Genomic DNA, 16294 nt, shown 5'->3' with positions numbered 1-16294 from the left:
CCCATCCCAGGTCCCCCTGAATGCTTCACTACAATCCCAATCTCTTGACCACCCTGTTTACTATGTCGCAGTCTCTTCACCCTCGCTGTACCAATGTCTCCCTTCCCCAAAGTCCCGATCATTTGTCTACCTCTCTCTCTCTTCCCACCATCCAGATCGCTCATTTCCCCACCACACACCACTCTCATGCCTCAACCCTAATCTTTTCTTCCCCAGTCTGGCTGTGTCCCCTGAAGTATGCACATTTGTGAGTCATTGCATCAGTGTCAGCAAATGCAACATTTTTAGGCAGATAATTGTAAATTTTTTTGCTGTATTCTTTGTAGGGATGTGGTTGCTGCTAGCAATCTCTATTGTTCTTCAGAGCAGTTAGTCTGTTCTTAAGGGCAGTTAAAAAACAAATACATTGCAATGGGTCTGGTGTTCTCACTAAACTGGCTAGAGATGGCAGATTTCCTTCCCTTAAAGGCATTTGTGAGCCAGATAGAATTTTACAACAATTAATATCAGTTGTCATAATCACTGTTACTAAGACTAATTTTATTGTCACCATTTATTAATTGAATTTAACTGTCATTAACCATTGTGGTGGGACTTGAAACTATACCTCCAAGATTATTGAACTGTTAGGGAAGTGCTATCATTGCCCCCTAACAAAATAATGTTGCATGTTAGAGGTAAATTTAGTATTAAGTAAAAGCTTGAAATCAGGTTTCTCAGTTCACCACCAAGTTTCTCCAACACATTGTCCCCTGTCATGACTGGGACTGAGTTTCTTGCAAAGTGGTTTTGCTAGTGCTGTTGGGAGGGCTTCAAATTAACTTGGCAGGAATTGGGGAGCCAAGAGAAAACAGTAGACCAGACTACTAGGTTTTGCAAAATACAGCTGGCACTAGCATAGAGAATAGCAAAATAATATGTGAAGTTGGAGTAAAATGTAAGAAATGGTCTAAAACAGAGTTAGTATGCATATTTGTAAATGTATAACGAATAAAGTTGGGAGTTACAGATGTAGATTGCAATGTGAAAATATGATGTGGCAATAACAGAAACCTGGCTCAAGGAAGATTGTGAATTAAATAGTCCTAGGTGCAAGGTGAAAAGGGAGGAAAAGAAAAAGGAAGCAGTATTGATTGGAGAGGGTTTTTGCAGTGCTGGAGAAAGAAGATGTCTGAGGATTGAAGGGTAGAGCCATTTTGGCTAGAGCTAAAGAATAAAAAGGTTACAATTACATTACTCTGCGATCTGTAGACCACCAACTAGTATGAAGAGGAACAAATCTGCAGAGAAATTACAGAGAAATGGCAACATTATAGAATATCAAGGGAATTCAGTTACTCATATATAGACCAGGGATACTGGTGGCGGGCCAAGTGTTCAGGAGAGTTTCCTACATCAGTGTTTGTCCAGTCCAACAAGAAAGAACGCACTTTTAGACTTGGTCCTTGGAAATGACATGGGCCAAGTGGATCAGTTGTCCCAGGGAATTATGGGAGGCAAAAGTAATTATATCATAAGGTTCGACATGATATTGGAAAATGACATGCAACAATCCAAAATAAGAAAACTTAATTGGCAGAGATGGAGCAAGAACTCAAATGGAAAAGATTGGACAAAAAAATGTCTGGAGTTGCATGAATGACAAAAGGAGATTGAGATTAGCAGAAGAAGAAAAAATATATGACAGAGTGTGACAAATTATGATTGAGAACCAAGAAAAATATGAAGGTTTAGAGGCAGGTGTAAAAGTAAATAAGAGAAGCAAACAGGAATTATGGGAAAAACCTAACAACTAACATAAAGGGGAATTCCAAAGTCACATAAATAGTAAAAGAGTGGCTAAAGGAAGGGTAAGGCCCATAAAGGCATTTATGTCTGAAGGCAGGGAGAATGGCTAAGATGTTAAATTAATACTTTGCTTCTGTCTGTACAAAAATGGAGAATACTGCCAAGGCCATGGTGACAGAGAGGAAACTCTGTCATTAGAAGGGTGCAAATTAAGAAGGGAAGTGTCTTCAATTTACTGTTGGTACTTAAAGCTGATAAGACCCCAGGACGGGGTGAGATGCATCCAAGTATTTTGAAGGGCCTGAGGGTAGAAATTGCAGGGGTTACTGGCCAAGATCTTTTGGTCTTTGCTGGACTCTGGGAGGATTTGAGAATTTTGAACAGTACAGTCTGGTTTAGGAAAGTGTGTAAGGAGAATCCAAACAATTACTGACCAGTCACTTTAACATCAGTGGTGGGACGCTTCTAGAGACAGTTATTTGGGATAGAATTAGTCGTCACATAGAAGAAGGTACATTGATTAGGAATTATCAGCATGGATTCTTAGAGGGCAAATTGTGTTTAACTAACTTGCTGGAATTCTTTGAAGAAGTAAGAGTCCTGATAGGGTATTGCAGTTGATGTGGTATACATGGATTTTCAGAAAGCATTTGATCCAGCACCAAGCAAGATTTGTGACGAAACTTATGTGTCATGTACAAAAGAGACATTGACAATATGGATACAAATTGGCTGATTGATAGGAAATAGAAAGTAATGATCATGGATAGTTTTCAGGCTGGAGAAAGTTTATTAGTGGAGTTCCCCAGGGGTCAGTACTGGGACCCTTGGTTTTCCTGATCTGTGTTAACACTCAGGATCTTGGTGTGCAGGGGACAACTTTGCAGATGACCTGAAACTTGGAAGATTTCTAAACTGTGGGGAGGACAATATGTAACTCTGAAACGGCATTGACAAGCTATTGGAGTGGGTAATTGGTGACAGGTTCAATGCAGAGAAGTATGATGTACTGCACTTCAGTAGGGAGAGCATTGAAAGACAATACAAAATAAGAAGGCTCTGAAGAAGGCTCACTAAACTCAAAATGTTAACTCTGCTTTATCTCCATAGATGATGCCAGGTCTGAGTTTCTCCAGCAATTTCTGTTTCTGATCTGCATTTCTTTGTTTGAATATAATAGAGGGTATTTTCTGGAGGGAGTGCAGCAGCAAAGTGACCTTGGGAATAAACGTCTCACAGATTATTGAAGGTGGCATGACAGGTGCAGTTAATAAGAATACAATATCCTCAAATCTATTAATAGGAGCATAGATTACAAAAAGATGATGTTGAAATTGTACAAGACACTTGTTAGGCCTCCGTTGGAGCTTTGTTTACAGTTGTGGTGCCACATTATTGGAATGATGTGAATACATTGGAGAGAGAGCAAAAGTGATTTACAGAACTAGTTCCAGGTGTGTGAAGCTTCCATTATGAGGATTGATAGAAGAAATTGGCACTGTTCTCCTTGGAAGGAAGAAGGCTAAGACAAGATTTGACACAGGTTTTTAAAATTGTGAGCGGGATGGTTAGAGAAGAGGAACAAGAGCATATATATTTAAAATGATGTGCAAATGAAGCAAAAGTGTTCGTGAGAAATATTTTCACACTGAAAATTAATGTAGTATGGAATGCATTGCCTGAATTGAATTAGGCATTCAAGAGAACATTGGATGATTATAGTGTTGAAATGTATGGAACAAAAAATGCAGGAGATTAGCACGGGTTAATGATGTTCGACTAAAGAGTTGGTAAGGCACAATGAGCCAAATGGTCTCTTTCTGTGCCATAACAACTTTGTCAGATTTTGCCATCAGCTCTATCTCAAGAAAATCAGTGACCTCCATTCCTTTCACCTTGTAGGCAGTTGCTAACTGAATTTGCAGAAGATTGCAATGTATGATCTGGTAAATTTCTGTATATTAGTAGTTACACTACTTTCCCATTTTTCCCTGAAACTTCTATTTTCTCTTTTCTCCCCTGTTCTTTACCTGAAGACATTGAATCCAGCTGAGGTATGATCCCTTCAGTCCTAGGAGCTTTGAAGTATGTGGCTTAGGGGAGAGTAGGTTCAGGTGTGGGCTCCAGTTTACGTTGTCTGCCTGTAATCCACCTTGAGATCCGATATTGGATTTGACATTGTTGTTGCCACCTTTCTCTGATATGTTCTTTCCAGCAGAAGTTTAAAGAAATGGAGATCAAAGGTAGAAATTTTAGCTTTTTTTCATTCTGTTTTACCCTTTACCCCAAATATAGAGTACTTACTAATAATAATTCCTATAGGGACTTTAGCAAGGGAACTTTTTTTACCCAAACATTGAACAGAAAAATGAAAAAGGAGCAGAATAGTTATGTTGATGAGATTTGAGAAAGAATGATTGGAGGGAAGTCACATGGAACTTGGACCTATTGGGCTGAATGGTGGTTTCTTTGCTGAAAACAGTATGTAAAAGAATATAAGTCACCAGACATTACAGCAGAATGTACATGCTTTATGGCAGTTTTAACTGCACGTAAGAATCAAGTGACATTTGTTTTCCAGATGCAAAGATGGCCTCAAGGGATTTGCTTTCTCAGCACTCAAGTAAGTAGATCAAATGTGAATTTTCTAAATTTTATTTGTTCATTTTTTTTGCTCACAAGACTAAACAATAAACATAAATCTAGTTACATATAAGTTTACAAAGAAGCTTTGTATTATGGATAGCTTCTGTTCCAGTTTCAGGATTGTACAACCTGAATGACACCAATTATTAAATAAAGATGATCAAGACCTGTGTATAGCTATTGCTGAATTAGTTATAGAGTCACATAACACAGAAACAAACCCTTTGGACCAACACGTCCATGCCAACTAAGTTTCCCAAACTATTCATACTATTATGAAGGGCATATGTCTGAAATGTCAGTTCGCCTGCTCCTCGGATGTTGCCTGACCTGCTGTTGCCTGACCCCACACTCTCAACTCTGATCTCCAGCATCTGCAGTCCTCACTTTCTCCCTTGGTTGTATTTGTACAATGTCAGACTGATGGCATTCTTTTTGCAGGAAGTAAAAGCAGCTCTTCCTAATGCGGGAGTAACAATGACGTTTTGACGTATTTTTGGCACATAGTTGGTGTCGTGCCTCCTCGTTGGCCCTGCTGGTAAGCTCGGTAGTCTTGGCTGCTGAGTGACAAAACGACTGAGGAAAAGTGTGAGATGGCCGTGGTCCACGCAGATCGGATACCTCGGTATGGCTTTCAAAAGTCATGAGTTTTCCATTTTCAACGGAACAGTCCGGCTAGGAAGTGTCCCGGATAAACAACCTCCCTGCAGCCTTGTCCACAACTGCAAGCTGCGTTAAGTCATTAGGTTGTAAATGTGCCTGCTCAACAAAACCGGCAACAAGATCCATCTCGATTCAAACGGAGACTGCGGTCTTGAGATGATACCTCCTGCTCTACATGGAACTGAGCTGGCCACCCCTGCCAGGGAGCCCGTTCATCCAGTAGATGAGATAGATACGTTAGAGAAGGAACTGTGTGGGCGGCCCATCTCTAGATGGGATAAGCATAACTACCCAAACCTTCAACAACAAGAGATATCACATTTCGATACAGGGCACAGACCATATGGCTGAAGAGACTGAAACCAAGACTGGTGATATGATAACCAAGGCAATTGCCTTTATAGGAGGAGTTATGATCGAACCAGTATATGTCAGAATGTCTGTCCCGGAGGTAGTAATCCATCACCCCATCGACGGGCTGTTTTGCTAGGATTGCGACACTATCTTCCCCATGGTGAGCCTGTTTAAGATCCAGATTAGATTAGATTCCTTACAGCGTGGAAACAGGCCCTTTGGCCCAACAAGTCCACACTGACTCTCCGAAGAGTAACCCACTGACCCATTTCCCTCTGACTGATGCAGCTAGCACTACGGGCAATTTAGCATAGCCAATTCACCTGGCCTGCACATCTTTGGACTGTGGGAGGAAACCAGAGCACCTGGAGGAAACCCACGCAGACACTGGGAGAATGTGCAAACTCCACACAGCCTGTCACCCAAGGCTGGAATTGAACCTGGAACCCTGGTGCTGTGAGGCAGCAGTGCTAACCACTGAGCCACTGTGCCACCCCATATGACTAAGGTGCACAAAATTAAGAACATTCGAACAAAATGTTAATGCTGTGACAAAGCAGGAAAGTACCACGCAATCTCCTGCCATTACCCCAAATGCAAATGTAAGAAATCCCCTCCAACAGGGGACTTTGCATGCAGCGCATGTAACCAATGGTTTACAATTCAGGCGAGACTTGGTCAACACGAGAGGCATCAACATCCTATTCTATGGAATGAAAATCTCCTCAAAACTGCACTCGACCAGGGAGAAGTGATTGCGTATAGTCACAGGAGGAGATAGCACTCCTGAGGGAACTAGAAGTGAGATTTGCAGGATGCAAATTCATGAATAAATCGATTGTCAACATCCTTAAAATGAAAACACCCAAGCACAAACCTCGCAAACACCCTGACGAAGGTCCAAACCCAAACAAGTCAAGCATAACCGATGACTTGCACGAATCCGAGGCGGAGAGGTCCAGGAAAATTTCAATGATCCAAACCTGTGCCAAAGAGCCAGCTGCAGAACACCAGCCTCAATCTCTAAGCATAGGGACATAGATGACCAGCTAACACAAGTTGAGGAGCTCTTGAGCGCGAGGAACAACCTGGACACACTTACCCTAGGGGTAGGACTGATGGAAAGTATTATCAACCTACTAATGAATAGTAGGGAGAGACAGAAAAAAAACAAAATAAGCCTCTGAAAGACCAAGCTAATAAATACAAAAAGACCAGTAACAACACCGGGACAAAGAAAACATGGGCAGCATATAGAGCGCTGCTTAGAGCGATACAGCAGCACTACAAAACCAACCGGCACCAACTAGTTTGCAGGATCATGGGAGTGCTGACCTCATCCACTTGTCCTTTCTCAAAAGAGGGCCTGGAGGCATGTTTCCGTGAGAAATTGTCAATACTGAACCAGAAATCAAACCTCAATAAGTACGCCCCATATACAGGGAACGTAAATGACGGATCCTTGATGAAACCCCTAGAGGTAGAAGATGTCGAGGTACCCATCAAGAGGGATGAACGCGCACAGTGCCATTGGACCAAACGGCCTGAAACTGAGCGATATACGATTAATCCATGAAGAGGAAGAAACTTATCTACACCGACTCTTCTCCCTATGGCTCAAATCAAGCACGATACTGGAATCACTGAGAAAGAGTCAAACAGTCTTGATTCCTAAGTGAAGATAAAGACCGCCTGAAAAGCATTGACAACAGGCGGCTGATAACTATTGGTCTGATGCTGCTCCGAATATTCACGAAAATAATGGCAAAATGCCTCAGTGAAACAGTCAAAATTAGGCAAAAGGGGTTCTTAGCAGCCACTCCCGGGTGTAATGAAAACATTGTCAACCTCGAAAACATCATTAAGGGAGCAAAACATAACCTCAAGGACCTCTCAGTTGTCTTTGTTGATCTGGCGAAAGTGTTCAGCTCAGTTGGGCACAAGCTACAAGTGAAAACTTTACAAAGAGCACAACATCCCAAAGCCTTTGTAGGTCTGATCAAGGATCAAGGATCTCTACACTGGCAATACAACCATGGTGGTATGGGGAACCCAGGGAACAGTAACAGTATCACCCCAATAAACATTGATTGGATTGGATTACTTACAGTGTGGAAACAGGCCCTTTGGCCCAACAAGTCCACGCAGACCCTCGGAAGAGAAACCCACGAAGACCCATTCCCCTACATTTGCTCCTTCAGCTAACACTACTGGCAATTTAGTGTTGCCAATTCACCTAACCTGTACGTTTTTGGACTGTGGGAGGAAACTGGAACACCTAGAGGGAACCCATGTAGACACGGGGAGAATGTGCAAACTCCACACAGACAGTTGCCTGAGGTGGGAATTGAACCCGGGTCTCTGGCACTGTGAGGCAGCAGTGCTAACTACTGTGCCACCGTGCCGCCCATGTTGATGAAGGTAGAACAGTGGGTGTGATGTACATGGATTTTAGCAAGGCATTTGATCAGGTTCCCCATGGTAGGCCCATAGGTGCCACGTAAAGTAGGGCGGCACACTCTCACCAGTATCATTTAACATCGCTAACATCGCCATGCTCCTGGGAGGCAGAAGAGTCAACTGCTCGACTTTGGCCATTGCAGATGACAAAGACCTTCTGACTGACTCTCACACCGGTATGGCGAGGAATCTGAGGCTGCTCCAGTCATATTGTGACCATACGGGTCTCAGTATTAACATCACGAAGACAAAGGGCTTCCATTTTATATTTAAGAGGAAGACCTTCTGAAACAGCCACTTCTATAACTGGAAGCTGCACAGTGAATCCATAGCTTATATATTCCCAGGCGATACAGAGAAATACCTGGGTGCCCATATCGATGTGTGGGCAGATGTGTCAGAAGGAGAATGGGAGGAGAGGCTTAAAACCTGGGTTAAAGGAATACAGGCAGCATCTCTCCGACCAAGGCAATGGCTGGAGATCCTAAAATCTCATGTCATCCCCAGATTGTATTTCCATCTGATCCTATCCGAAGCATCTCAATGCACACTTATAAAACTGGCCCAGATCATCCGTAACACCACAAAAGAATTCCTCCACCTTCCACCTCATACCACTGATGTAGTCCTGTATGCCAGCAACAGGAACGGTGGTCTAGCCATCCCAAAACTGGAGGTGCAAATTCTATTCATGATCCTCCACAAACGGGAGGCACTAGAGATGTCCAACAATGTTATAATTCAAGCCTCCTTTCAGTACAAAGGAGAATGCAAAACAGACACTGTTGCAGGACTGCACGAGCTCAAAGTCCTCAAATAAATTGAAGATTTCCGACCAGCAGCCAAAACTGCAGCGAAGGGGAAACGGTCCTGATGACTCACATCCAGGCCATTATGTCAGCACTCCAGGAGGCAGATGCTGGGCGACAGAAACTGCCCAACAGGTATGTAGGATGGGAATTTGAAAAGTGACGAAGGCTGGAATGTCAAGGGACAGGCATCCAGTATTTCAGAGACAGCAGGATCTCTAACTCGTGGCTGAAATCAGCAATCCAACAGAAATCCTCACAGTTTATAAACAGCTTGCTCTTGCGATGTAATCTATTACCAACAAGAGCCACCCTATCAAGGGGAAGACCAAATAGAAACAAAGCTTGCTGAAGGTGTGAGACGGCAATCGAGACCATCTCAGGATGCTGCCCATTTGTCAAAAATGCTTGAATAAAACGCCATAATAATATCGCAGACCAGCTGCAAAAGCATGTCAGTAAGTATGGCTGGATATTGTACGTTGAGCCCAGGTTATTTGCAAAAGACTGTGGAAACCTGATCTCGTGTTTAAGAAAGATCAAAATATTGTGGTAGTCTATGTCACAGAGCGGTACAAAAATGACAGCAAAGCACTGGATATGGCATAGCGTGAGAAAGGCGAGACATATAAACACCTCAACACTGAGACAACGGAATTGATGGGAGGCTCTGAACCTAAGTACTTTGGCTTTGTGATGGGCGCTCGAGGCAAGTGGCTGGGCCTGAAAAACAGCCTAATGAAATTCCTCTGCATAGAAAGATTTGAACCCTTCGCCCAAAAGACATCCAAATTCACATTATCACTAACACTCGAAGTATTACAACTCTTTAGTGATAAGTGAGCAAACTACCATTAACTGGCTCTGGCCGGAGACCAGCACCGGCCAACCCTCACCAAAAAAAAAGAAATAAAGATAAAAATAAAAAACAGGGACACCGGCCCACCAAAAACACGATCAGTCTGATACCAGACCGATGGAGGACCACCAATACCCGAGCCTCATATAACACCAGTACTCTTGGACTGTGGTGATGCTAGAGAGTCCAAAACATTGACGGGCAATGTAAAGACTCGGAAAAAGGCACTCTTGTGAGTGTTTCAAAATAGCATTATTCATGAGAACTTAGGTAAAAACTGAAGAAGGTAAAAGTTGGAAATCAACTTCAATTTTAAAGCAATATTAAATTCTATAGTAATTTTTTTCAGATCTTGGTAAGAGTATAAATAGAATAATGAGAAAGAATAGAATAATTAAAAATAATAAATAGACACCATTGAATCTGCCTTCACTAATGTATAGATAAAATATCTGCACTTTGAAATATTATGACTCTCAACTTGTTAAATTTAAAAGAAATCGCTTTATTGTATCATAGCTATTAATTGATATTAATGACTGATGTATTTATTGAAGATAATGAGGTAGACTGGTAACCAGCATTACCAAACTGTCAGTCTGTGTTATGAGGCCTACAAATAGCCCCTCTTTATGGCAGAAACGCATGACTTCTTGAAGTTTGAAAGCTGAAGCACAAGAGATGGTCAGCTCTGGTGCATCTGGAATATCACAACTCCATTGATGATCTGACGTCGAAAATGTGGTATTGTCAATGTAAATTACAGATGGTTTCAATTACAAGTCACCAGTGTTTTCCTTGTGCATTGGTAGCATAAATTTGCCAGGTTTTTGTTTATCTGATTTAATTTCTGAATTATGACCTGTGTAAGTAGTTAATTTTTGCTTTAATACGTTTTGAGGTCTTCAACTTTGTATTTTTTTTCTTATTGTATTCAAATTTTGATTTGTGTGAATGAGCAATTCCATGTCCATGTCTGTTGTTCATTACACATGAAGCACGACCATTTCAGTAATGCTTGGCATTGAATACTGGCAAGTTACTCTGTCCTCTCTGTGTTAACACACAGAATTTCCAGCTGGGCCACAAGGCAATTATCTGGATTTTGAAACTTGAATAATGATTTCCATCCCTTAACCTAGGGGTGTCAAAACCACAAATGGTGTTTCAGCTGCTCCCTGAACTGAGATTGCTGACTGAAACCAGACTGGGAGTTACATGGTAATACATTTGTAACAAAGCTATCAAGGAGCCTTGGATTTAAATGTAAAGATTAAATCATTTCCAACTGCAATCCTGACTTGTATTTTTTAAGTAATGCAATGACTCACCACATTGGAAATTTAAAGATTCACAGTGCTGTTTGTTTGCATTTTACTTCATGAAAAATGTTGTTGATTCCCATATGTTAGGTTTATTGTTGGAAAGGAAGAAATTCCAACACATCCAATTTCGGCTGAACCGCGGAACATCAGTGTACCCAGTAGTCACACGACTGAGCACCAGGCAATAGAAGGTCCAAACAAGAAGACCAAGAAGTCTCTGCTAGCCTTGACAAGACAACTTGTTGACAGAATGTAAGAAAATATTTTAATTACCAATCTTATTTTTTGTCGAGAGAGGCATTATTTCCATTGTCTACCAATGTAAGCAAGGGACCATAGGAAAAATATTTTTTTGAATAAGTCAAGATAACGTGTGGCACTATTCGTTACATTAGTGAGAGACCAAAGTTTCAGTAGACACCGATTGCATGATCAGTTATGAAAAAATTTGACTCGAAGAGTGTAATGCTGGAAAAGTACAACCAGTCAGGCAGCATCTGAGGAGCAGGAGAGTCGGCTTTTCTAGCGTGAACTCTTCATCAGGAATTTCAGCATCTGCAGTCCTTACTTCCTCCTAGATGAAATATTTAACTTCAACATTTAAAAATAACAAAATCAGATGATAAGCCAAGAAATGAAAAGCTTGGAAGTTTATTTTAACTAGTTAATACATTGGGTGCTCAGGCACATCAAAAACAGATTGCAAGTTTATGCATTCTCCATGAAGATAATGGGATAACCAGTCTTTTAAAAAAAAGACTCAAGAGAAACACATTATTAGTGTCTTTAACAACCTCAGGAGATATCAAAGTGTTCTGCAACTAGTTAAGTATTTTTTTAACTGCAGCTGTGATGCAAGTAGCACAGCAGCCAATTTGCATAATATAGAGTCATAGTGAAGTACAGATGGAAACAAACCCTTTGGTCCAACTCTTCCAGGCTGACTAGATATCCTAAATTAATCTACTTCCATTTGCCAGCACTTGGCTCACATCCATTTAAACCCCTTCTATTCATATACTCATCCAGATGCCTTTTAAATGTTTTCATTTGTCCCAGCCTCCACCACTTCCTCTGACAGCTCATTCCATACACGCAGCACCCCCTTTGTATGAAAAAGTTGCCCCTTAGGTCCCTTTTAAATCTTCCCCTCTCACCCTAAACCTATGCGCTCTAGTTCTGGATTCCTCCCACCTCAGAGAAAAGACCCTGTCTACTTACACTATCCATGCCCCTCATGACTTAATAAACCTCTATAAATTCACCCCTTAGCCTTCGAAGCTCCAGGAAGAATAGCCCCAGACTATTCAGCCTTTCCCTATAACTCAAACACTCCAACCCTGGTAACATGCTTGTCAATCTTTTCTGAGCCCTTTCATGTTTCACAACATACTTTTGAAAGGAGGGAGACCAGAATTGCACAGAATGTTCCAAATGTGGCCTAGCCAATGTCTGGACAGCTGCAGCTTGACTTCCCAATTCCTGTACTCAATACTCTGACCAAGAAAGGAAAGCATACCAAGCGCCTTCTTCATTATCTCATCTACTTTAACTCTACTTTCAAGGAACTATGAACCTACACTCCAGGTCTCTTTTTGTTCAGGAACAATCCCCAGGACCTTACCATTAAATGTATAAGTCCTGCCTTGATTTTCCTTTCCAAAATGCAACATCTCACATTTATTTAAATTAAACACCATTTGCCACTCCTCAGCCCGTTGGCCCATCTGATCAAGATCCCATTGTACTCTGAGGTAACCTTCTTCGCTGTTGATTACACCTCCAATTTTGCTGTTATCTGCAAACTTACCAACCATGCTCACATCCAATCATTTATACAAATGATGAAAAGCATTGGACCCAACACCAATCCTTGTGGCACTCCACTGGTCACAGGCCTCCAGTCTGAAAAACACCCCTCCACCATCATCCCTCTACTTTCGAGCCAGTTCTGTATCCAAATGGCTAGTTCTGTCTGTATTCCATGAGATCTAACCTTGCTAGTCAGTCTCCCATGGAGAAACTTGTTCAATGCCTGACTGAAGTCCACATAGATCACATCTACCGCTCTTCCCTCATCAATGCTCTTCATTACTTCAGTAGGAAGGGAGAAAAACTGCAGATACAGTCAGGTAGATGGGTTTCCTCCAAGAATGGTAGGAGACGGAGGCACGTAGTGTAGGAGTCTCCTGTGGCTATCTCAAACCAATATACTGTTTTGGAAAATGTAGGGGGTGATGGACTCTCAGGGGAATGTAGCAGGAACAGCATAGTTTCTGGTACCAAGACTGGCTCTAATATAACGAGGGATACATAGAGTTCCAAGTGATCGATTGTGAAAGGGCACTCTCTAGTCAGGTGCATGTGTACAGATGTTTCTGCGGGCGACTGTGAGAAATCAAAATGGTATGTTGTCTCCCTGTTGCCAGGATCAAGGTTATCTCTGAGAGAGTGCAGAATACTCACAAAGGGGAAGGGGACCAGCAGGAGGTCGTTGTGCACGTTGGAATTAACAACATAGGGAGGAATTAAGATGAGATTCCGAAGGGAGAATATAGGAAGTTGGGAAGGAATTTAAAAAAGCAGTCCTCAAGGGTGGTAATTGCTGGATTACACCCAATACCACAAGCTAGTAAGGTTATGAATAGGAGGATAGAGGAGATGAATGTGTAGCTGAGGAACTGGTACAGGGGAGATGGGTTCACATTTTTGGGTCATTGTAATCTCTGGAGTAGAAGTGACCTGTACAGGTAGGATGGATTGCACCTGGATTGGAAAGGGGCTAATGTACTAACAGGGTGATTTGCTCGGGAGGATTTAAACTAGTAAGTTTGTTGGGGGCGAGGAGACCCTGAGAGGTAGTGAGGAAACAGATCAGTCTGAGACTGGTACAGTTAGGAAAATAAACAAGTCAAACAGTCAGGACAGGCAGGAACAAAGCAAAGAATGAGGTAGTACTGATAAGTTAAAGTGCGTTTATTTCAATATAAGAGTCCTTACAGGGACGGCAGATGAATTCAGGGTATGGTTAGGAACATGGGACTGGGATTTCATAGTAATTACAGAGTCGTGGCTCAGGGATGGACAGGACTGACAGCTTAATGTTCCAGGATACGAGTGCTGTAGGTGGGAAAGAAGGGGTGGCAAGAGAGGAGGGGGAGTGGCGTTTTTGTTAAGAGATAAAATTACAGCTGTACCTAGGGATGATTTTCCTTGGAATACCTCGAGGTAAATTATTTGCATGGAGCTGATAAATAAGGAAGGGATGATCACCTTATTGGGATTGTACTATAGACCACCCAATACTCAGTGAGAAATCGAGAAACAATACTGTGGAGAAGGACATGCAAGATATAAAATGTGTGGATATAGATGGTGACATCTTGAAAAATGCCCATATTACAGAGGAGAATGTGTTATATGTCCTAAATCGCAAAAAAGTGATTAAATCCCGAGGAACTGATCTGGTGTACTTAGAACTCTGTGGAAAGCTAGAGAAGTGATTGCTGGGCCCGTTGCTGAGATATTTGGTTCATTGATAGTCACAGGTGAGGTGCTGAAAGACTGGAGGTGCCACTATTTAAGAACTGTGGTAAGGAAAAGCTCGGGAACTATGGACAGGTGAGCCTGACATCGGTGGTGGGGAAGTTGTTGGAGGAACTCCTGAAGGATGGAAATTTCATGTATTTGGAAAGGGAAACTCGATTAAGGATCGTTAATAGCTTTGTGTGTGAAAAATCATGTCTCATGAGCTTCTACAAACAGCAATGCGATAATGACAAGATCAATCTGCTTTGTGTTGCTGATTGAGGGACGGACATTAGCCAGGCTACTGGGTATAACTCGTCAGCTTGTCTTAAAAATCATGCTGAGAGGTTTTTCCATCTATTTGACAGGCAGAAGGGCCTCTATTTAACATCAGATCTGAAAGATGGCACCTTTCCAGTCGTGCAACATGCTCTCTTAGCACTGAATTTGAATATCTGTGCTCAAGTCTCTTCATGTGGAGACTTCAGCCCTATAACACTTGATTCAAAGGTGTAAATGCTAACAATGGAATTTAAGATTTTAGATTAAGATTTTGCTTCAGTTAGATAATCGTAGAACAGTTTGGTGTGATTTTTGTTTACAACTAAGCTAAGCAGGTCACTTTTGATAGAAAAAGGAGCAGGCATAAGCCCTTCATCTGCTGATCCTTGGATGCTGCCTGACCAGCTGTGCTTTTCCAGCACCACACTCTCAACTCTGATTTCCAGCATCTGCAGGCCTCACTTTCTCCCACTTTTGATAGGAAGTCATGCTTTCTTCTCAATTAAATATAATTTTGCAGCAGAATTGATACTATTGTGACTTCAGTGATTGTCAACAGATGTAATTTTCTCGAAAGTGCATGTGGGATGGTCAGTGCAAAGTTTAAATGCAAATGTTTCAAACTACAAAGGCAGAGGGGAAGAATTAGTTCACAACATACATATGACATCATAATAAACTGAAATTGTGATTAGTGAAGTGTTACCAAACCTTTTTGTCTGATGTCTGAATTAAATGAAGAGCTTTTCATTTTTTTTCTTGTTTTTCAAGCATAAATTTCTTTTGAAGGCATTAATTCAACATACTAAATAGTGAGTTGTTGATGTGCCATTGTGGAATATGGGATGCTAAGTGAAAAATGACCCAGACTTTTGCTTAACAAAATGAGAAACAGAAATAATTTGTGAGACAGACGTGCTTTTGTAAATCTCAAATTGAATCAAGTAATTCATACTAGGACACGTCTCAGTGGATAGTCTGGGTGATTTATATTCATTATTTAAGTGGAGATGAAGCAGGTTTGAATGGTAAATCACTTCTTTTAAAAAAAACAGATCATACGACCAGCAGACAATATTATCTTAGATGTTTCAAACATCTTTATTGCCGAGCGAGGGTAATGCTAACAGTCAAATGGTTGTGATCATAAGAAAATGAATAAGAGGTCTTATGTTTCTTATTGCTTTGTTGAGACCAACACAATAGAACCAGAAGTAGTTTAAAGAAGCCTATAGTAAGGAATAAAGTTTTCTGCATTAATTTTAAATTTTCTAATCTTGGCTGTCTGACAATAAGCATATAAATGTAGATGCCATTAAGGGTAGGAGCCTTTGGTACTAATGAGATCCCACATGTCAATTGGCTAGACAAAATGGCTGTTTTCCATCTTGAACAGTTCAACATCAGCTTGGAAGTGGTAATAGTTGTATTTTTTTCTGATTTAAAATCTGACAGTTTTACACTCCCTGCTTTCTTAAGGTATCCTAATCTTTGTCCAAACAGAAAATTGGGAAATGCTGGACCATTCATCGTATCTGGGAGATGTTAAAAGTATAATAGTTTTAAGCAAATGAGTAAAA

At 41.3% G+C, this 16294-nt stretch overlaps 1 protein-coding gene across 2 annotated transcripts in view; it reads left to right on the top strand.

Moving 5' to 3' along the window:
- tmem135 (transmembrane protein 135) overlaps nt 1-16294 on the top strand; it is a 556007-nt gene that overhangs the window by 468506 nt on the left and 71207 nt on the right. For both annotated transcript variants that reach the window (XM_060825966.1, XM_060825965.1), the window contains exons 7-8: nt 4370-4411; nt 10992-11156. In XM_060825966.1, the coding sequence (XP_060681949.1) occupies nt 4370-4411; nt 10992-11156 (207 nt within the window). The remainder of the gene's footprint in view (nt 1-4369; nt 4412-10991; nt 11157-16294) is intronic.

Source organism: Hemiscyllium ocellatum, chromosome 6, assembly GCF_020745735.1.
Source record: "Hemiscyllium ocellatum isolate sHemOce1 chromosome 6, sHemOce1.pat.X.cur, whole genome shotgun sequence".
Taxonomy (NCBI): Eukaryota; Metazoa; Chordata; class Chondrichthyes; order Orectolobiformes; family Hemiscylliidae; genus Hemiscyllium; species Hemiscyllium ocellatum.
This window is presented reverse-complemented; position numbering and strand designations above follow the sequence as displayed.